Source organism: Penicillium manginii, assembly GCF_028828005.1.
Source record: "Penicillium manginii strain IBT 31320 chromosome Unknown utg000005l:1.0-5665137.0:1.0-5668048.0, whole genome shotgun sequence".
NCBI classification, from domain to species: Eukaryota; Fungi; Ascomycota; class Eurotiomycetes; order Eurotiales; family Aspergillaceae; genus Penicillium; species Penicillium manginii.
In genome coordinates, this window is record NW_026643106.1 from 5,063,370 (window position 1) to 5,084,185 (window position 20,816).

The 20,816-nt window shown below is 50.5% G+C and overlaps 9 protein-coding genes across 9 annotated transcripts; 7 read left to right on the top strand and 2 right to left on the bottom strand.

Moving 5' to 3' along the window:
• Window positions 1-104: 104 nt before the first annotated feature.
• N7533_008218 (SNG1 family protein) lies at window positions 105-1,481 on the top strand (the record flags this gene model as incomplete). Its single annotated transcript, XM_057104868.1, has 1 exon — window positions 105-1,481. One exon carries the CDS (start codon window positions 105-107, stop codon window positions 1,479-1,481), a length of 1,377 nt encoding a protein of 458 aa, XP_056959825.1.
• Window positions 1,482-3,192: 1,711 nt separating this feature from the next.
• On the top strand, window positions 3,193-5,607 carry N7533_008219 (Salicylate hydroxylase; the record flags this gene model as incomplete). Its single annotated transcript, XM_057104869.1, has 5 exons — window positions 3,193-3,318; window positions 3,399-3,524; window positions 3,584-3,658; window positions 3,714-4,548; window positions 4,670-5,607. The coding sequence occupies 5 exons, from the start codon at window positions 3,193-3,195 to the stop codon at window positions 5,605-5,607; spliced, it is 2,100 nt and encodes a 699-aa protein (XP_056959826.1).
• Window positions 5,608-6,336: 729 nt separating this feature from the next.
• Window positions 6,337-8,468, top strand: N7533_008220 (uncharacterized protein; the record flags this gene model as incomplete). The annotated part of the gene is made up of 9 exons (XM_057104870.1): window positions 6,337-6,358; window positions 6,413-6,441; window positions 6,488-6,653; window positions 6,721-7,049; window positions 7,109-7,370; window positions 7,447-7,887; window positions 7,981-8,087; window positions 8,166-8,265; window positions 8,338-8,468. 9 exons carry the CDS (start codon window positions 6,337-6,339, stop codon window positions 8,466-8,468), a joined length of 1,587 nt encoding a protein of 528 aa, XP_056959827.1.
• Window positions 8,469-9,569: 1,101 nt separating this feature from the next.
• On the top strand, window positions 9,570-11,913 carry N7533_008221 (LIM domain-containing protein; the record flags this gene model as incomplete). The annotated part of the gene is made up of 3 exons (XM_057104871.1): window positions 9,570-9,681; window positions 9,782-9,904; window positions 9,995-11,913. The coding sequence occupies 3 exons, from the start codon at window positions 9,570-9,572 to the stop codon at window positions 11,911-11,913; spliced, it is 2,154 nt and encodes a 717-aa protein (XP_056959828.1).
• Window positions 11,914-12,561: 648 nt separating this feature from the next.
• N7533_008222 (glycerophosphodiester phosphodiesterase) lies at window positions 12,562-13,690 on the bottom strand (the record flags this gene model as incomplete). Its single annotated transcript, XM_057104872.1, has 4 exons — window positions 12,562-13,113; window positions 13,177-13,356; window positions 13,412-13,584; window positions 13,645-13,690. The coding sequence occupies 4 exons, from the start codon at window positions 13,688-13,690 to the stop codon at window positions 12,562-12,564; spliced, it is 951 nt and encodes a 316-aa protein (XP_056959829.1).
• Window positions 13,691-13,924: 234 nt separating this feature from the next.
• Window positions 13,925-14,923, top strand: N7533_008223 (SDR family NAD(P)-dependent oxidoreductase; the record flags this gene model as incomplete). The annotated part of the gene is made up of 2 exons (XM_057104873.1): window positions 13,925-14,284; window positions 14,366-14,923. 2 exons carry the CDS (start codon window positions 13,925-13,927, stop codon window positions 14,921-14,923), a joined length of 918 nt encoding a protein of 305 aa, XP_056959830.1.
• Window positions 14,924-16,531: 1,608 nt separating this feature from the next.
• Window positions 16,532-18,140, top strand: N7533_008224 (putative MFS transporter; the record flags this gene model as incomplete). The annotated part of the gene is made up of 2 exons (XM_057104874.1): window positions 16,532-16,736; window positions 16,819-18,140. 2 exons carry the CDS (start codon window positions 16,532-16,534, stop codon window positions 18,138-18,140), a joined length of 1,527 nt encoding a protein of 508 aa, XP_056959831.1.
• Window positions 18,141-18,767: 627 nt separating this feature from the next.
• N7533_008225 (cupin domain-containing protein) lies at window positions 18,768-19,337 on the top strand (the record flags this gene model as incomplete). Its single annotated transcript, XM_057104875.1, has 1 exon — window positions 18,768-19,337. One exon carries the CDS (start codon window positions 18,768-18,770, stop codon window positions 19,335-19,337), a length of 570 nt encoding a protein of 189 aa, XP_056959832.1.
• A 122-nt stretch (window positions 19,338-19,459) lies between these two features.
• N7533_008226 (zinc-dependent alcohol dehydrogenase family protein) lies at window positions 19,460-20,648 on the bottom strand (the record flags this gene model as incomplete). Its single annotated transcript, XM_057104876.1, has 3 exons — window positions 19,460-19,929; window positions 19,997-20,443; window positions 20,510-20,648. The coding sequence occupies 3 exons, from the start codon at window positions 20,646-20,648 to the stop codon at window positions 19,460-19,462; spliced, it is 1,056 nt and encodes a 351-aa protein (XP_056959833.1).
• Window positions 20,649-20,816: the final 168 nt, after the last annotated feature.

Sequence of the window (20,816 nt, forward strand, 5' to 3'; positions counted from 1 at the left end):
CAAATTTCTTTTAAATTTTTTTCTTTCCATAAATTGATTATTCCCCTCTTCCAAGAATAATCAACTGGGCACTCGAAGAATAATCCTTACTCGCGGTTCAGAATATGACCAACGAGCCAAGAACACCCTCTCCCAGTGGAGGGGCATGGAAAGAGCTGCGGTACGGATTCGTTAAGGCCGTCGCAGCGAGTTTAGTGCTCCTGCAGCTCCTTTTTCTAGGAAACATGTGTTACTTGTACGCAACGCAATTCAACAACTCTGCTCGTGTTCATAGTATGAAGTTGCTCTATGTCGATTACGACGGCGGAGTCATTGGTGACTCTGTGACAGAGGCATACCAGTCGTTGAAAGGGGACTCCTTTCCAACTATGGATACGAAGCCCATTGGTCAATATTCTACTCCAGAAGATGTCAGGGGCGCTGTCTGCAGTGGTGATTACTGGGGCGCTATATACAGCACGCCAAATGCATCAACCAGCCTCGAGACCACACTCATGAATGGCACCGCTTCCTCAACTGCCGCTTTGACCTATATTTGGAATGGCGCGCGATATCCCGCTATTTCCCAAAGCGAGATTTATTCAAACATTCTAACCCTAGTGCAAGGCGCACGTGGGAGTTACTATACCAGCAGCGCATCCAAAATACTCGATTCAGCCAATCTATCTAATACTGTCGCACTTGAAAAACTTCTCGATCCCATACAAGCTGCCGAGATTGATATCAAGACAACAAATCAAGGCACAAGAGTTCTTTACAACACTGTTTCCCTCGTCATGCCAATCATTCAGCAGTTCTTCTTCATGATGGCTCTCAACGGAATATCCTCCCAGTTCCACCTCCTCACAAAGCTGGGGGTTGTGGCAAATGGACTCATTCGAATGGTCACATCCCTTGTTTATACCTTTATTGGTGCGCTGTGTATGGCTGGCTACATTTGGGGTTTCAAAGAATCCTGGGCGGTGAATGGCAATCAGTTCGTTCTTACATGGATGATTGTTTGGCTTTATATGCATATCAACTTTTTAATTGTGGATACCCTCACTGCTTTCATACCGATGCAATTTTTACCCTTCTGCATCCTTACCTGGGTCATCTTCAATGTTGCAAGTACAATCAGTCCCTTTGAATTGAATCCTGGTTTCTTTCGCTGGGGCTATGCACTTCCTGGCCATGAGGTGTATCAAGTGCTCATTCAAATATGGAGCGACGGATGCCAAGATCAATCCTATCTGGCGCTTCCAATTCTGTTTGCATGGTGGATCTTGGGGCTGGTGGCTGTGATATACGCCAATTATCACCGGTGTCAAGTGGCATTGAAGGCTCAAAGTGAACTGGAAGCAGCGAAGAACGACCTAAAGGCGTCATCCAGCACTGATGACATCTTAGAGCGCGAGAGACGTTATACCGGCGACTCAATTCGTCTCGAGCGTGTTTACGGCCCCAGCTACCCTACCCCAGGCGTACATGGCGCCGCTTGAGTAGACTCGCTACAGTAGTCGAGATCATGGACTTGCCTTTGCATAGACGGAACTGTTATTGCCTTTGGATTTCACATAATATTCTATACTAAGTTTAATTTTGATATAATTTGAAAAATTAAGATCAGAAACAGGATTAGCCAGTGGCTTTTCCAAGGTTCAAGATATTAAAAAAAAAGACACGGAGATGGTTGAAAACCGAGATTTCTTCGACTGAAACCTTAGAGAATCCGAATAAAAGTCCGCATAGCGGAAAAATTGCCATAGCCTACCTAGGTACTAGGTACTTATGACTCATACCCGGAGGCCATTGAATTGAATAAAAAAGCATTGAATGATAAATATTTCTCCATCAGCCCCACCCCTCTACAGCCTCGCCGAGATCTCCCAACTTTAGCACTTTAACGTGGTGCCAGTGACAGCCCTAGAAGGAGCAAGTACATACTAGTAAAAAATTCTCGTATTTCCACCATCAGGCTCTTCCAACTTGAAGCATGGCTTGTGGCTTGCTGAATGGCAACGTCGCGCCTCTTAAGAACTCTTTTTTCTTCGCCATCCAGAGAAAGCTGTACCTCGCCCTCCAATACGATCCCGTAATCCAAAGAAACCGTGTAGTGTAAGGGGCTTTCAGCTGCAGGTGGTAAATTGACAATTCGACAGACTGACCCGGTGCATATGATGAGACTGGGGGATCAGATCGGCAGTATACTGTGCAATATCGGCATCTGCGGACACCTGGGCGGGAAATTCACGGGAAGTGCATGCCAAGTCATGAAGGAAGTTGTTGACCATTTGCATCGTGAAAGGGGCTGGTATTTGAGTCGAGAACACGCCTTTTCTCTTTTCGCCACATGCTGTAATATACTGGCTCAGCGAGATAGAGTTGGGTGATTCACCCGGGCAGCGTTCATTGTAGGCGAGAACAAGCGGGGCAATCTGGTGCAGCAATAGCGCGAGAGACTATTTGAAAATAGTTACTGGAAACCTGATATGTGATAAAAAGTTGGCTTAGTTAATAGTTTGACTGTCTACTACTGCATTCGGTCGGTCACCTTCGACTATCCCCGTCGGCCCGTAGGATGTTCGGCTCCACATTCCCGAAGCTCATACTATGTACCGGCTCCCGAAGTGGTCATGCCGAGAACCACGGCATGCCGGGGATTTTTTATGGTGCCTTTCCAGAGGCACAGCCCGCAGAAGAGGTTGCAATTAGACCCGTGTACCCATCTATTGACCCCCGTGTTTCTATTTTGTCCACTAGGTACCCGAACGATCACTAAGAGCCCATAGGTTTTTTTTTTTTCCAAATGGGTCTTGTGAGCTATGAACTTCACCCTACCTAGGTATTGTGGTATAAAAGTTAATAATTTCTTATGGATTTTGCTTAGACCTACAGATAATCAGTATTCTTTGATTTGCGCCTATGCACGCTGATTTCCTTTGGCAGGTCGGTGTGCCCTGTTTGTCTGATAGAAACTTTATTCACAAATATTCACAGAGCCGGAAAGCAAAGTTGCTGGATACGTGGAGCCGGCCGGCCTCGGGATAATGGGTTTATTGAGATGATTGGGGTCATCGAGAAGGATGTTTGGTCGATCAAATAGCACTGTAGATCATTTCCCGCTGAATTTATATCGCAAGAAGAATAAATTGTTTCGTTCAATCATTTTCCTTCTCTCATTTCTATCACCTTATTACCATTGTCAAGAAAATGAGCGATGAAAGCAAAGCGGTTGTAACGGCTCCTGCCAAGGGCTTGAAAATTCTCATCATCGGAGCCGGAATTGGCGGACTGGCGGCAGCGATTGCTTTGAGAAGACAGGGTCATGAGGTTGAGGTAATGTCTTCCTAGGGGTTTTTTAGAATTTTATCATGGCGTTGTGATATGTACGGATGTGGCTAATAAGCTGAGGGCAGTTGTTCGAAAGATCCCGATTCGCAAACGAAGTTGGCGCAGCCATTCACCTCACCCCTAATGCAAATGGTCTGCTGAAACGAATCGGGGTGGATGCTGCTCAGTATGGTGCTGTGCAAACGGAACAGGTATTTATGCAACTGTTTTAAACCAACGCGCCACCTTATTCTAACCAAAAAAAAAAAAGATCCAAGACTTTGACTCAGACGGTGAACTAAAATTCATTGGAAAATTCAGAGAATATTCCGATACATGGCAGCATGTGAGAAGTCCTCTGCCATACATCTATGTCTGCTCACGAACTGACTGAGAAATAGGAATGGTTTCTCATTCACCGTGCCCATCTCCATGAGGCTTTGAAAGACAAGGCCAAGGCCCCAGGCAAGGGAAAACCGGTCGTGCTGCATACTTCTTGTAAGGTGATTGGAGTTGATGCACAAAATGGAACGGTCCATCTTGCCGATGATACGCAAGTTCATGGAGATCTTGTTATTGGTGCTGATGGAGTGCATTCCGTTGCACGACGCCATGTCAAAGGCTCGAATAAACAGGCTTTCAGCTCAGGCAAGAACGCCTTTCGTTTCATGGTCTCACGGAAAGATGTAACAAATGATCCAGAAACTGCCCACATGGCACAGGAACTTGGCTCTGTAGACATGTGGCATGGTCCTGACAGCAAAGTCGTGATATACCCCTGTGTGAACAATGAAATGCTAAACTTTGTCTGCATTCACTCTGATCACCTTACCCAAACTGGAGTATCGCATGGCTGGGATCAGGCTGTTGGTAAAGACACATTGCTAGAGGTATACAAAGATTACGAACCTGGAGTCCGTAAGCTTCTAGCAAAGGCGGATCCGGAAACACTCAAAATTTGGCCTCTCTTGGACATGGAGACTCTCCCAACGTGGTTTGATGGCCGTTTGGCATTATTGGGAGATGCAGCACATCCATTTTTGCCTTATCGCGCATCTGGCGGTGCTATGGCAATCGAAGATGGTTTTGCTCTGGCGGTCCTACTACCAGGCGACCTATCCAGTGAAGAGATCCCTGAGCGGCTGAAGCTTTATCAAAAGGCTCGCCACGAACGTGTCACTCGTATCCAGGAGTATACACGGGAGTCCGGAAGAACACATCTACCTATGGACAAAGGTATGCTCTTCTCTCTCCATCTTCTGCAGCAACATAATCTGGTGTGCCCAAGTCACCATTGCCCAGACTCGGACAAGGCACCAAGAAAGTATAGCTGAGTTAACTGACAATCCTTCAACAGCCATGAAAATTATATCCGAGATATACGACCATGATGAATGGGATTCTGCTACTGAGATTTTGCGGCAACATCAGCGTTCTCAAAACCCACAGGTTTATTACCGACAGCCCAGTGTCTTTGGTCCAATGCCTGGGCCCCGTCAAGATTTCTGGGGTCACAGCCGAGCTCTAGCATCTACAAAGGCGAATTTTACCACGGCATCCATCAAGATAAAAACTAGCCGAACACTTCTCAAAGCTTTGTTGCCTAACTCGGCCTATGCATTCTCCGGAACCGGCAGCGTCGCCTACGCCACCTTCTCCCAGACTACCATAGATGGACTGGACTGGCTTGCAGGAGGTGGCTATAACCACTTTGGAATCTATGTGCACGGAATCGAGTATAGACATATTTCCGGGCAAATTACGCGGGGCAGTTACCTCCCTGTCATGTTTGAGGACCTCACCGATTCTATTATCTCAGGGAGAGAAGAACTTGGATTCCCAAAGCTGTTCAGCGACATTGACGTGCAGAGGCAAGAGCAGTCTTACTCTGCCACCACCAGGTGGAGAGACACCGTTTGGGGAAAATTTACTTTGACTGGCCTAGAAGAGCAGAAAGACAACCCAACCAAGAACTTAGAGTCTATCGACCAAGGTCTTCTCGTGCACCGCTACATGCCATCTGTTGGTAAAGATGCGAAAGGAACCCCAGGAGCGGAGTACGCTGTATTCGTTGATTTGGTGGAGGAATCGCAAATTGTTCCAACCAAAATCAAACGAGTACTTAAGGCGACCCAGGGAGACATTCAAATTGTTGAGAAAGGATGGAAGGAGCTTCCTACTTTGCATCATATCGTTTCCCGCCTGGCCGAGATTCCGGTGTACGATGTGATCGAGGCCAAGGTTGTGGAAGGTGAGGGAGTCATGGATATGTCCACTGCGAGAAGAATTGATTAGGATATGGTGAACTTGCACTCGCATTCCACTCGGAAATGTATTCGTAACCTTGGGAAAATCTTGAAAAATATGACGTCTCTACTCATTAACCACATAAATTGAATATGCTCAACCTTCTTGAGTTGACTACTTAATCTAGTGAAAGTAGATTAAGTGTCACCGACCCCTGAGATGGTTAGTCAACACCCAAGCGTAGTTTCTAGTATTAATTTCCGGCAATCGGAGAGCCTTTCGAAAGTTCCCGCTTCCGTGCCATGGCGACATTATTCGGAACTTGAAGACATCGGCATGCCGTTCGTGAGAGGGGTGCGGGCCGCTGTTATTCGCACACGAGCCGAGCAAATCTAAGGGGGCTATACCTAGGTATGCATTGGCCACCCGTCTTCTGGGAGAAAGACTCGGAATTCTAACCTACTACCTAGGTAGGCAGTAACCCTGGAACATATATACAATAGTACTAGTAGAGCTCCATCAGAGTTACTACCCCCGTCACTGGCACGCCCCCGTCACTGGCACGATAACCATGAAAACCTCCTAACAGCCTGAGCTCTATATAGAGGCAGATAAACCATACAACCTACTGCAGCAAATAGTATATCTAACTGGCATATAAACTATACTATTACCTAGGTAGTAGAGTATCCCGTGGTTTGTGCCCCCGCAGTTCAAAGCGACCGCCCCCGCCCCCGCACAACTTGGAAACTTCACTCCAATCATGCCGAACATCAAATGTTGGTTAGTACCTACCTAGGTACTAGTAGTATGGGTACTGATGAAATAATGCTTTATTGCTAACACAATCCAGTGACCCCTGCCGCCTACTCCATCACAAATGTGAGTCTCCTCTCCGCATTGCCCGTCTGTATCATTTTTTCTGAAGCCTTTTCTCCAAGGCGATGGTATTCTTCCCCAATGCGGACGATGCACTCGCACGGGGCGAACATGCGTACGAGGTAAAAAAGAGACTCAATTCAGGCAGGTCAAGGGACAAGGGCCAAGAACGAGATTCCCACGCAACCAGGTGTGGCTCCGACCGCCGCCGCGAGGTGAGACTCGATCCGTAGACCGGAACCACGACGACACCAACAACTGACTCGATGCGCTTGACCTAAGTGGATTTCGTCTTGGAATCAGGCAATGGGGAACCAGACGATGAAACCCAGCCATCAATTGATACCGAGCGAGTCACCGATGCAGAGCTAAGCCAGACGGACAACAGGCCGTCCCCGAGCAGCCAGAGCCATCTCTCCCAGCCAGCCCGACCAGGAGAGGAATCACGACTGCACACAGACCAGACCAGTCGAGATGAAAAGCTTCATCACCCGCCTTTCTATCCAAGCGGTGTGCGCCGTGAATTGCGACCGGGTCGACGGTCCTGGCCTTTGAGAGACCCGGAAGAGGCCTACCTATTGAAACATTTTGTGGATCGCATCGCCTCCTTTGTGAGTCTATCCTTGCGCTGGTGAGGAAGCTCGTCGGATTCTAATCGAATCGACTTTAGTTTGACTGCACGGATCGACAGCAGCATTTCGCAGTACACATCCCTCACCGGGCACGATATTGCGACACGTTATTCAACGCCCTCATGGCCCTATCGGCTCGTCACTTGAGTTGTACTACGACTTTTGATCCCTATGTATCAGATCAATACTACCAGGCCTGTTTAGAAACGCTTATTCCTGCCTTGAGCAACCACGCCGTCACGATGGATGACGACCTACTGGCCGCGACTGTGATTCTTCGCCTGCTGGAAGAATTCGATGGTGAGTGGTGCATTGCGGCTGAAACCCCCCACACACTCCATAAACATGGTGAGGTCGGCGCTGACGGCGATCCTAGTCCCACTGGCAGGATCGGATCTTCGTGGCCATTCCTTCGGGACTAAAGCATTTATTCAGGGTCCGCCGCCCTCCACGACGACAACGCCTAGTCTACGACAGGCGGTTTATTGGAGTGGACTTCGACAAGAGATCTACAATGCCCTGAGTCTACAGCAAGCACCGGATATCGACTTGAGCTCCCTGCACTCCCTGTTCACGGCTCTGGGCCCCAATGCTGGCGATTGCGCGTGGGCAAACCAGGCGATTGCACATTGCGCTGATGTTCTTCTATTTTCGTTTGGGGAGGGGCCTCGCTCGGTGGCGGTGCATGAAAGCTTGTTGAAGAAGACTGACCGGTGGAGTGAGACGAGACCGGCTTCTTTTGACCCCTATTTTGTGGGCGATGAGGTGGAGATTGGTGCGAACTTTCCGGATATTCGTTTCAGTTGTCCCTGGCATGGTAGGTGATCTGCTTCCTATCCTAGGCATCAGCATTCGAGGTCGCCGATTGCGAATCGGATGGATGAGACTGATTGTGAACTGTTTCTTGCAGCGATTGGCAATCAATATAACGAGCTGGCCCGGATTTTGCTTTCGGTGCATAACCCTGGGCATCCTACAGTGGGACCCTTGCGACGACGGTTTGTTCAGGAAGCTGATGTAAGTTGAGCCCCGACCCCAATTTTAGGATTGTACATAGGATCATCGATGACGGATGCTGATATTCTCCGGTTATAGTACCAGATCCGCAAGGGGGTCTGGACCGTCTGTGGTGTGGCGTTGGCTAATGACGCCGTGCCTCCAGCGATGGTAGTGGGGTGTATGGCAATCCATCTATGTAAGGACGATCGACAAAATGAATACGGAGTACGGAGTATTTGAGAAGAGGATGGAAGCTGAACGTTGACAGGTGGCGATCGATTCACGGATCGGCAGGAACAAGAAAGGCTGATCCAAATCCTGATCCGCACCGACTCATCGCACGGATGGCCAACCCATGCGTTGCAGCGCCAATTGCGGGAGACCTGGGGAATGTCTTGAAGAGCATGTAATGGACGGGGAGAGATAGACGGTCAGAAATGGACAGTCAGAGACTACCAACCTCTCGAAGAGCACACAACTCCCACTGTGATTGAGCCCTGACTGTGACCCTACTGTGGCCCCCTCATCATGATGACAGTTCGCATTGACAAGACGGCAGCAAGGAGGGGGCCACGAGACGGCAAACGAACAAGCGAAGCCAGGAATCAAGACAAAAAAAGAAACGGCCCCAAAGCCAAAGCCGAATGGGCCAGCTTGATATTTCCGAAGTCAAAGCATGAAATTGAACGAACGGAAACCGCCGTAGGAACTGCAGGAACCACAACAAATTGTTAGGAATGCCGATCTGCGCGCCTTGTTACGCCCCCAAAGTGTGACGAGAGGGAGCGGTGGGGAAGTACCAAAGCAGAGCGTATCGAATGACAGGGCAGAGCAGTGATGCACAACAACTTTTGGCCGGTGCAATGTCCATATCCAGATCCAGATCCAGATCGAGGGCCCCCCCTGCAACAAGAGGATTCGCCCCCGAGCGCGCACGGTGGTATCCAAAAGTGGAGAGTGGAATTGTCAAATCTCCCGTCGAGGACCCTTGGTCGCGTCCAGACATTCAGTCAGAATGCACTGCGGTTGGATGGTGAGGGATCCACCTAGGATGATCGGCTCGGCGCGGGAGACGAGCAGGTCGTGATCCGTGTGTAAAGTGTGTACGAAGTAATGGGGGGGAGAGCTTCATTTAGGAAGTTCCAAAGGTCTATAGACCATAGATCCTCTCAATCATGCCGTATAGCATGATATTGATCTGCAGAGGGAGAAGTGTGGTGTATAACAGAAGGGGTGGATGTCCAAGAGGGCCAAAGTGCGGGAGGATTGGATTGTTTCCTCTCTACCCCTGAATGACAATGCACTTACGACGACGCTACTTTTAGCGTGTCACCTCTCCAGGTTCAAAGGTTCCACCTAGGCCCTTTCGTTCTGTCTCTTCCAGAACACTCACTTACTTCCTTTCCACCCCCCGCAGTTCTTGACGACTTGCGCGAAACTTTGGAAGCCCCGGGCTGTCTGCCCCAATCCCTTCAATGATCTTAATCGACTGAAGATAGAATGGCAATGGAATCGGGCTTTTTGCCCACGATAAAATGCTCCAACTGTGGATGCAATGTCGAGATCTCCGCCATGGGGGACCATATCTGCACGAGCACGAGCATGGAACATGGTGAGTTCCTTTTGGACCAGACAACTACACACACACACACACACACACACACACACACACACAACTTCATTGGAGTATACTGACTCCCTTTCGAATACAGCAACGACGGCAATCCCTTCACCACCCCCCTCTGCGGGGCTCGATGAACCAGATCGGTTGACAACGGCCATGGCTACCAAGTTTGGACGCGGTGCACCCCCGCGCATCGATCCTACTGTCGCAAGTACGTGAAGGAGGAGTTGAATGGAATGGGAGAGCCCTGGAGAAAGCAATGAAAGCGCGAAAATTAGCAACATGTATTAACGGCTCACAGACAATGCATTCCTTCAACCGAATATTCCAACGCCGGCCAGCAGCGTTGGATCGCATATGCCATCTCCTCTCTCAGTCTCGGCGCCTCGATCCCCCATCCAACCCTACCCACGCCATATATCCCCCGATGACGATTCAGTCCTGAATCTAGACAATGTCTTCTCATTTCCCATGCCTGGCAATCGATCTCCTACTCGTGTGAGCACGCAGGCATTTTCGTCACCAGAGCCCCCAGCACGCTCCCCAGCACGTTCGCCGGCACCCATCCCATCCCCACGATATGGTCTGGGCCTGGATTTGGTCCCGGAGGAGATACAATTGCCCCCAAGTCCACTTCCTCCGGCCCAGGCCCATCAGCGGAATGAATCGATGTTCAGCCAGAGTAGTTACCGCACCTCACTGGCCAGCACACGGCATGGTAGCTCTACGGCGAGATCATCAACCAATAGCTTCTCCCGTGGCTTCAACCAGTTTATCGATGAGACTCCGCCGTTACCACCAGCACCGCTACGAACACCAAACAAGTCTTCTTTCTCACGAAATTCGGAACTTTTCCTGGGTTCGTCTCATCAGAATGAGGGGACAGAACCATTTGGAGGGTTTGATTTTGGAATTCCAACCAATCCTAGTCCGACTGGTTTACATGACCTCCCTGAAGAGCGTTCCCCCGAGGAACTAAAAGCCAACCCAGACCAAGACTTCCCTCTGCCATCTCAGAACCATCTTCATCCTGCAGCTGCAGCCTCGGAGCCTGTTGCTGAGATTCCACGCAAAAACTCCGATGCCTCGACTCACAGCGCTGTCTCAGTGACAAGTTTTGCGCGCGCTTTGGGATTAGAAGATCAAATGAAGAAAAAAACCGAGAGTTCAGTGTCGTCCGAATCATCCCCGTCAGAAGCCAACAGTGGCAGTTCAATGTCAAGCCTCCCCTCCGATACCAGTCTCAGCCGGTTCAAGGCCAATGATCCCCTAAACCTCAGTCCTCTGGTGGAGGAATTGCCCGCACGCACACGACAAACCATTCTGGAACTACCGGGCCGCATTCGAAACACCATGGATGAAGTTCCGCCTATCCCAGCTGCTTTCTTTAGTCCCGATTCGCCCACCGACCCGGCCATCAACCAGGGCAGCCTGTCATTGATTGTGGAAAAGCACGAGAAGCCCTCCTCCCCACAACCACCACTACCACCACCATCAGAGTCCCCTTCGCCGCCACGACAATTGCAGCGAGCCGCCACAGCTCCGATTCCCCGTCCACCAACTCGTTCCACGACTCGTCCCAAGGGAAATTGCAAAGGATGCGGAGAGGAAATCACCGGCAAGTCCATCTCCTCGTCGGATGGCCGCTTAACGGGAAAATACCACCGGGGCTGCTTCGTCTGCTTTGAGTGTTCCTCTCCATTCCAAACTGCCGATTTTTATGTGCTCAACAACAAACCCTATTGTGCCCAACATTATCATGAGCGGAATGGCTCTTTGTGCTCCACCTGTCACCATGGTATCGAAGGCGAATACCTAGAGACCGTTGAGCGTACTGGCGCCCAACCAAACCGTCGTCGATTTCACCTCAATTGTCTGCAATGTCGAACTTGCCACATCTCGCTGAAAGGCGATTACTTTGAGTGGAATGGCGGGGTGTACTGCGAACGAGACGCACAGCGCGCTTCAAATGCCTATTACCGACCACCACCAGGAGCTGGGGGACCGGGACCTCCTGGTCCACCAGGCAGACGACGACCTACAGTTGGTGCATCGCCGCTATCCCAAATACAAACTCGTGGATATCCTCCCTCTGGAGGGTACCGTCCACCTCCTTCTCCTGCACCATCTCAGGGAGGACTCCGTCCCGGCCCACGTTTCTCTTCGGGCGGTGCGAGACGATTCCCTGAGCGACGAACGACAAAACTCATGATGATCTGATAAATAATGGGTCCTGCACATTCACACCCAACCTTTCTCAACCCTGTGAGCCTCTAGAGAGCTCCAGGCTTTCTTCTTTCTATTCCCATTCCCCTTTTCGTTCCCCCGATGTTCCGATATCCCCGTCAGATCATCTGGACTGCCACTCGCTTTATAGACTGCATTATACCCTTCACACCTTGCTTTCATTCATTTGGCTGGTGCCACCTGGCGTTGATCGTTACCCTGCTTTTTGCCTTGTTCCACATTTTCGGACTGGTCTGCTGTTCGCTTGTATTTTCTTCTTATCTTCCCGCTCTGTACAAGTTTTTTTTTTATACATTTGCTCGTTCCAAGGTTCTGGGCGGATATCCGGACTGGTGCCCATGGTTTCTTCCGAGGTTTTCATGTTATTTTGCCTTCTTTCCTCTTGCCAGTGGACACGGTCATGCCGACATGTATTAATGTCTAATCCGTTTTGGTGTTGGATGGCGGCGCTCCTCAATTTTGTGTGTACAAATTTTCTTGAACGAGTACCAATATAGGACAAAACCGAAATTATATTATGTATCATGACAGCGTTAAATGGAGTGTAAGTGTAAGGGTAAATATACCGAAGATAGACATACGTTCAAAGAGAACCTTGGAGTTGGCTGAAAGGCCCCCCCCCTACAGCCTTCGAGTAAAAGCCCACCCAAAAACCATGACGAAACTCGTGGCGAGAAAGCATTGCAAACGCTGGGAGAAAGTAAGTCTATCCAGATCCGGATCCTGACCCTTCAACGCCGGATCACTCCGCTCTTTCTCCCACCTTTCGCAAATCTCTTGGTAATGCGCCGGCTCGTCCGTGATGACGCCGTCGACCTTGTGTCGAATACACCAGCGCATCAGATTGGGAGCATTGACGGTCCAGACAAAGACTCGCCGACGAGCAGCGCGCGCTTCCTCGAGGAATCCTCGGCCGAGAGGGCCCATGAGAACTTTTTGGTTGACGTTGAAGGATATCCGGGGTACTTGCATGAATTGGCGCGCGTAGCGTAGGTCGAAGCAGATTAGGCTCATCGCGTATCGGGGGAGGTACTTGGTGCTTGCGTCAAAGTATCGGGCTGACCAGCTGCCGATGACGACTCGTCGGTGCCAGTCTGGTCCGATGGTGGGGATTGGTACAGATTCGACTGCCTCGGCGATCTTTTTCATGATGGTGTCTGGATCGTTGGAGCGCTGGGGTCGTTGTTAGTGAAACTTCAAGTGTGCGTTGGGACTAACGCGGTGCGGTCTGCATACCTTGATGTCTAGTAGAATCCAGACATGCTCGCGACCTGGCTGTCGTAGGAATTCCAAGACATCGACCAGACGGGGCATTGGGTCGTGTGGTGCCATCAGCGTGCGGAGGGATTTCAACTCGGCCCAGTCGCATTCTGCTACTTTCTTCTTGACTCCGAAGCATCGCTTTGTATTGGCATCCTGTGGAGATGAGCTATACTTCTTTTCATTCTCCGCCAGGCGAGAGCACGCTCACATGGGACAACACGACGACTCCATCCCGTGAGAGATGTAGATCTAGCTCCAGCGCCTGTGTGCCGGCCTTGATGGCTTCGTCGATGGCACAGATGGTATTTTCGGGAAATTTCCCCTTGTAGCCGCGGTGGCTTATGGTTTGTGGGAGATCGGAGTCCGAGTGGAGGAAGTGTGCTGGTACGGAATGAGATTAACGCGAGCACTTGAGGGGGAGGCTCGAACAAGAGGACTAACCTGGGGTAGTTGGATCGCCCTCTTGGAGGGGTGGGCAGTCTGACATGGTGGATAGGGGTGGTATGCAATGTGTGTGAGAGAGAGAAAAAGAAAGAGAAAGAGCAGAGTTGTTATGTTGATGTGAAGACGGTGAGAGGCGGAGATAACCACTTTTAACCCCGCCATGACATCGCCATGATTTTGGGCAAACTCCGTGTCTCCTTCCTCTCTCTCTCTCTCTCTCTCTCTTTCTCTTAAATTTCCTCATTGCCACAACTCACCAACAGTACTCACCCTCACCATGGAATCCGTCATTCAACCCCAAAAGACCGCCCTCATCACTGGTGCCGCCTCAGGTGTGGGGTATGCCATTGCCAAGCTCTGCCGAAGCAAGGACATGCACCTGGTGTTACTCGACATTGACCAAGAGAATCTCGCCAAAGCAAAGGCGGTATTGACGGATCTCAATCCATGTTTGAAGACCGAGGCCTTTGTTCTCGATGTGGCCGATGCCGCCCTATGGAAAGAAACCACTCGCCAGATCGTTGATATCGTTCAAGATATTGACCTCGTGGTGTTGAATGCCGGAAAGGGATACAGAGCTCAGGGAACCGATACTGGGCGTCTCAAGCCATGGCTGGATGGCAGTTACTGGGATAAGGTTAGAGATATTTGATTATCTGCTCCGGATTGCTAGACTGGAATTGGCCATGGCTAACCTGATTCTTTTCTCTGCTCCAAGACTTTCGGTACTAATGTTCGAGGCCCGCTGAATGGACTGGAAGCTCTTCTTCCCGTTTTGACGGGATCAAAAAGTAAGACTCCTAAATCTATTGTCATCACCGGTTCCAAGCAAGGCATCACGAACCCTCCTGGAGCCGGCAACCCCGCATACAATGCATCCAAGGCGGCGATCAAGAATCTGGCAGAGCATCTTGCGTTTGACCTGCGTTCTGATCCGGCCACGAAGCATATCTCGGCACATCTATTGATTCCAGGCTGGACCTGGACCGGGATGATGGGCAATATCGGACCTACCGACGAGACGGAGATCAAGAAGCTTGCCGGAGCTTGGTATCCAAGCCAGGTTGCCGAGGAGCTGGTTAAGGGACTGGAAACGGGGGCATTCTACATTGTCTGCCCAGATGGAGAAACTGATCAAGCCCTTGATCAAGCACGGATGAAATGGGGTAGCGAGGATGTTGTTGAAGGGCGACCGGCACTCTCTCGCTGGGAGGAGAATTGGAAGAGTCGGGCCGAGGAGGCCATTCAAGCCGATGCGAAGAACCGGAGAGCTTAAATCGGTTAGCTTAGAGTATATACAGAACACAATCAACAGCCTCATGAGCAAACACAACATTCACATATCTTCAAGTTGAACTAATGTGGATGATCGGCTTGTGCCGCGGCTTGGCTTGATGTCGAGTGCCCGATTGGGATAAGAAGGGCGTCCCCGCAGTCGCGGAATACGAGGAATCTTTGTCATGAGTCAAATTGAGTCAAGAAGTGTCAAGAGGAGTCAAGACGAGCCTGTGTAACCCGGCCGCATTGGATATGATCGGGGAATCACTTCAAGGTGAATATACCTAGGTACTAGAAGCTCTATAAAGGTGGTGCTTTGCCAGCTCAAATCTTCAAACAATCAATCAATTCAATTGTTCCAATTTGAGCTATTTAGCTATCTTCTATACACCTGGACGATATCCATGGGTACAGAGTAAGTGATTGTCTATCTACCATCTCCCCACCACTATGTCCTCTATGATGATACCTATCACTCGCCGATATGAGCCTGCTGGATTGCTTAAGCCGACAGGCGCTTGATTCCAACTGGTTCTGAGAAGATGTTTTACTCCACCATTTCAAACAAGCCGAAACTATTTGACCCCAGACAAGACTGATACTCGACTAGGTTGGAGCAATGCTGGTTGGTTAGAGTGGGTCCGGTGGAGAGTTCAAGTACCCACGGCATCTCGAGGTACCCCGACTGGTAGTAGAGAGTTCCCCGTAGATAGATAGGACATAAACGGCTAGATACTAGAGAAATTAGAGATAGGCATGGAATTGCCCGTCAGAATATTCATCCCCTCCGCTCTTCCCACTCTTCTCCACCCTTTTCGTCTGAGCGCCATGAGCATGACGAGGACGAAGGTTGACGGGAACCAGAATGCAACCCTAACGACTTGCCGCAATCGGCATTCCCAGCCATCCTCCATCTTGAAAGACTAACTAACCTTATTTGGTACAGTGGTGTTGTAGAAACCCGCCACTTGAATAGTCTATGTCTCGAGGAAAACAGGGAGAGGGGGTTGTGAAACAAGATAGGCGGTATCTGGCTGACTCGTAGTCCTCCCTCCTCCCTTGAGTTTGAGGCATGCACGTTTATCTTAAGTACTTCGTAAGGAGGACTCCGTATGTACTCCGTACCTGGCCTGATCATCCGTCCCATTACCTTCGAGTCCCCCCCCCTTCTCCCAAATTCCAAGGATCCCTCGGCAAAGACCCAGATAAGGCGCAAGTCCCCGGATGCAACCGTGCGGCGCAAGTCCGATGTGATCGGCGGTGCCCCAGGAGTCTAGAGGACCCTCTTCCTCTCCTCTCCTCTGCTGTCGCCGTCTTCCCCGTTGCCTGTCAATGCGGAGAAGCGTGGGGGTGACATTGAAAGGTGATCGTGATGCAACATCCCTTTGCAGCGCCGCAAGGTGCTCCTGCTCGCATGATAAGGTCCTGATCTGCTGTCTCGCAGAAGCTTAGGCGCGGTCCTTGTTTCCTCCTCTTTCTCTTTCTCTTTTTCTTTTTTCTTCATTTATTTATTTTCTTCTGCTTCTTTCTATAGCAGCTTGTAACGTCAAAGGTACAAGTTGCCCGCCAACCTCGCCAACCTCCCTCCCCTTTCCTTCACAGCGCCATGGGTCACGAACCACAGCCGTCGCTGGATGACACGGCTAAGAAGACGGCCACAACCGGCAGTGCCGATGAGCCCGATAAGCTGCAAGGCATTGCATCGGTGCCAGGTGTTGTGGACGAGGTCACCCGCGTGGTCGATCATAAGGCCGAACGAAGGCTGTGCCGCCGGTTCGATGTTCGACTCTTGCCGATTTTGGCCGTGATGTGTAAGAGCCGATTTCCTTTCTGATATTAAGAGGTAGTCAATGAATTGAGGCGGTCGCTAATTTTTCCATTTGATGCCTCTAGACCTTTTCAATGCCCTCGATAAAGGGAATTTGGGTAACGCCGAGACGGAGGGAATGTCCAAAGATCTCCATTTCAAGGACAACCAGTATAATCTGCTGCTGTCCATCTTCTTCGTCCCTTTCGTCATCTTCGCTCCGCCCTTCTCCATGCTCGGAAAGAAGTTCAGCCCGGCTCGTACGCTGCCCGTGTTGATGTTCTCCTTTGGTTCTTTCACCCTGCTCTCATCGGCCGCCCACAACTTTGGTGGCATCTTCGCGCTGCGTTGGTTTTTGGGTATGTCCGAGGCAGCCTTTTTCCCATTGGTGATCTACTACTTGACCACCTTCTATCGTCGTGGTGAGCTTGCCCGCCGATTGGGTATCTTCTACGCGGCTTCCAACATCGCCAACGCCTTTTCCGGTCTCATTGCATTCGGAGTCTTCCAGATCAAGGGGTCGAGTCTGCCCAACTGGCGGTATCTGTTTATTATCGAGGGTGCCGTGACAGTCATATTTGCCGTCTTTGCTTTCTTCTATTTGCCGCGCAGTGCGGCCGAGGCAAGCTTCTTGAGCGAAGAAGAAAAAGCTCTCGCCTTCCACCGAATCCAAGTCGATTCGTCGGCGGTTGTCAACGAGAAATTCCGACTGCGTGAAGCCCTCGGAATCTTCAAACACTTTTCCACATATGTCTTTCTGTGCATCGAAATCTGCCTGGGTGTCCCATTGCAAGGCGTGGCCCTCTTTATGCCCCAAATTGTTTCTCGACTGGGCTATTCGACCGTGAAGACCAATCTCTACACCGTAGCCCCGAACGTGACAGGCGCGGTGATGCTGCTTATTCTGGCTTTCAGCTCCGATTTCACGAAGCTGCGTTCGCCGTTCATTGTGCTGGGTTTCCTGCTCACTTTCTGCGGGTTCGCAATCTACGCCTCCATCAACGATGTCCAGAATAACCTGCAGCTGGCCTATTTCGCCACATTCATGATGACCTGGGGCACTTCGGCACCTTCTGTCATGTTGAGCACTTGGTATAACAACAACATCGCGCATGAAGGTCGTCGTGTACTGTTGACTAGTATTGGTGTTCCATTGGCCAACCTGATGGGTCTGGTTGGCAGCAATGTATTCCGTCAGCAAGATGCCCCGAAGTATATGCCGGCATTGATCACCGTTATGGCCTTTGGAGCCACCGGTGCCTGCCTGGCTGGTCTACTGGGACTGTATATGTGGATGGACAACAAGCGTCGGGATCGTAACGATGGAGTGACAATCCGCGCACGCGATATTCCAACCGAGCGTATGCGTGATGGCCCAGCATCGGCCGAGTTCCGCTGGTTCCTTTGAGCCGGCCAATGTGATATGAAGAATGTATGTAAATCTGGAATAATGAATTGCCAATTTTGTACAGTCCACCCGAGTCTCACGTCATTTCTTCTTCCCCGGTGTCTTCCCCAGAATCCCCGGATCCATCCCACACTCTTGTCCCCAGTGTCTCCACAGTCGGAGGAACCGCGAGACTTGGTACGGAGCACATACAACGAAAACTGGGAACTTGGCCCTGGTGGAAAAGTCCGTGAGCTCCGGTCGGCTGGAGGATATAAGCGAGTGCCAGATTCCTAATTTCCAGGGTCCACCATTGCTCCACTCGACACGACGTGGGAAAGCGGGCGACCGTCTTAGAAGTGAAAATCGGGATTTGGGGATGTACAATTGCAATTTTGCCTGGCTTCTACGGAGTAGCTTGGAGCAGATGAGGATGATTCGGAGCGAGATTTTGAGACTGGCCGATTGTCAAGTTGTACGATCAACATCCTGCAAATATGCGCGTCTTCACCGCTGTTCGAAAGGGTCCCTGGGTGGGACAGAAATCCTGAAAAGGGGGGGGAAGGTTTTAAATTGAGGAGAACCTGAAAGTCGAGGAAATCCCCTCTAAACAACTCCCCTAAACCGATCAAATAGCCCATCTTCTCCATGTCTAACCCCGGTCAAATCTCGCCGCTGCCACCGGTGACTCGGCATATCACTGGCCATAATGCCGCCGGCAAGGCGATCGTACAATCCTCGACCCCAGGCGACTGGAAGTCATACGAGGAGAGCCAGATGGCATTCAATGTGGTCTACACAACCTCGCAATTCCCAGCCGACCTGAACCAAGACGCAGATATCGCCGCCCACGACCAAGTCCAACAATCCGGCAAATTGGGATTGGTCAATCCCAAAGGTACCGTGTGCCGCATTGTCGATTTCGCTCCGAACAATAAATGTGTTATCCACCGTACGCAGAGCCTTGACTATGGGATTGTTTTGGAAGGCCAGATTGAAATGGTGGTGGAAGAGGGCGAGCCGGTGCGGATGCAGCGTGGAGATGTCGCTGTTCAGAGGGCTACAATGCACGGCTGGCGCAATCCAAGTGAGACGGAGTGGGCACGCATGGTGTTTGTTTTGCAAGATTGCCAACCGCTCACAGTGGCCGGGGTGGAAATGAAAGAGGAGTTGGGAATCGCGACCGGTGTGCTTAATCCGAGTGGGAATGACCAGTAGTGCAGTGTAGCTGGCGTCGTCTAATGCAGAATGCATTCCTCTCTTCCATCTCAGCCTGAGGGGTCGGTGAAACTCGGATAATGACTAGATATATGTTCCGATATCTGCGTTTCTCTTTCACTCTATTGGATTTTGATCACCACCTTGCCGAAGTGACTGCCGCTCTCCACGAACTGGAAGGCCTTTTGGGCTTCAGCGAACGAGAAAACCCGATTAACAACGGGATGAATCTGATGCGCTTCGTAGAATCGGATCATCTCCTCAAAACGGTCCTTAGGTCCATTAATGATACCCTTCAGGGTCACAGTGCGCCGTAGAGCCAGTATGTTCACGTTCAGCCGGTCATCGTCTGCGTCCACCTTGCCAGAAACATAGCCAATGCAGTCGATCAGTCCGCCAAAGGCAACACAGTCGAAGCTTTTGCGCAGAGTTTGTGCTCCGCCAGTCTCTAGAATGATATCCGCCCCGTGATTGTTCGTGTATTGCATCACCTCGGTTTCCCAGCCGGGCGTCGTGCGGTAGTTGATGGTGTGGTCGGCCCCGAGCTGCTTGGCTTGATCGAGTTTCGCATCCGATGAGGAGGTGATGATCACTGCAAAGGTTAGCGGTAGGACACCTTCAGGTCAATATTGTATACAGCGGATGGCATTTGCACTAACCCTTTGCACCTGAAGCCTTCGCGATTTGCAATCCCGAGATGGCAACTCCTCCTGTACCTTGGAGTAGGATATACTCATTCTTGCCACCACTCTCGCCCATGGGCCGCATTCCGTTGATCGACATCCAAGCAGTGACGGCCGCAATGGGCAATGTGCAAGCTTCCTCATCAGACAAATAACTCGGAGCTTTCACCAACCCGTGTGCGGGGAAGACCCGGTGGGTTGTGAGGACGCCATCGAGTGGAAGTCCGATGCTGCCAGCCAATTCCTTCTCAGTCACTTGTCCGGTTTGATGCTCGGGCAAAAATGTAGACAGGACGCGATCCCCCACGGCCCATTGACTCACACCGAAACCAATTTGTGTGACTACTCCGCACATATCCGAACAAGGAACGATGGTGGCATCTTGCTCGGCGCTCTTGTGGTGTTTGTATTCGCCCTTGGTAACTAGGAATTTATGTTTTAGTGCATCTCTTCATCAAATTCATATTCTGGCCTCTGTGTAGTACTCACCTTCCACGTCGCGATAGTTAAGAGATACTGCACGAATCTCCACGAGAACCTCACCAGCTCCGACGGAAGGCATTGGGGCCTCTGTCTGACGAAGACTGTCGATGCCTTGAAGAGGCGATACCCATTGTTGGACTGACATCTTGATAATTGTTTGAGGGTTGAAAGAGAACAAGCTTGCAACGAAAGCTTCCAAAGAGAAAAAGTTGGCCGAGGTTGTTTTGGAGTCAAATTGGAGACGCTTTGTCAGCAACATTCCCAGCTGCAAACATGGAAATTTGGAATGTTCAACTAAGGATGATGGAAATGC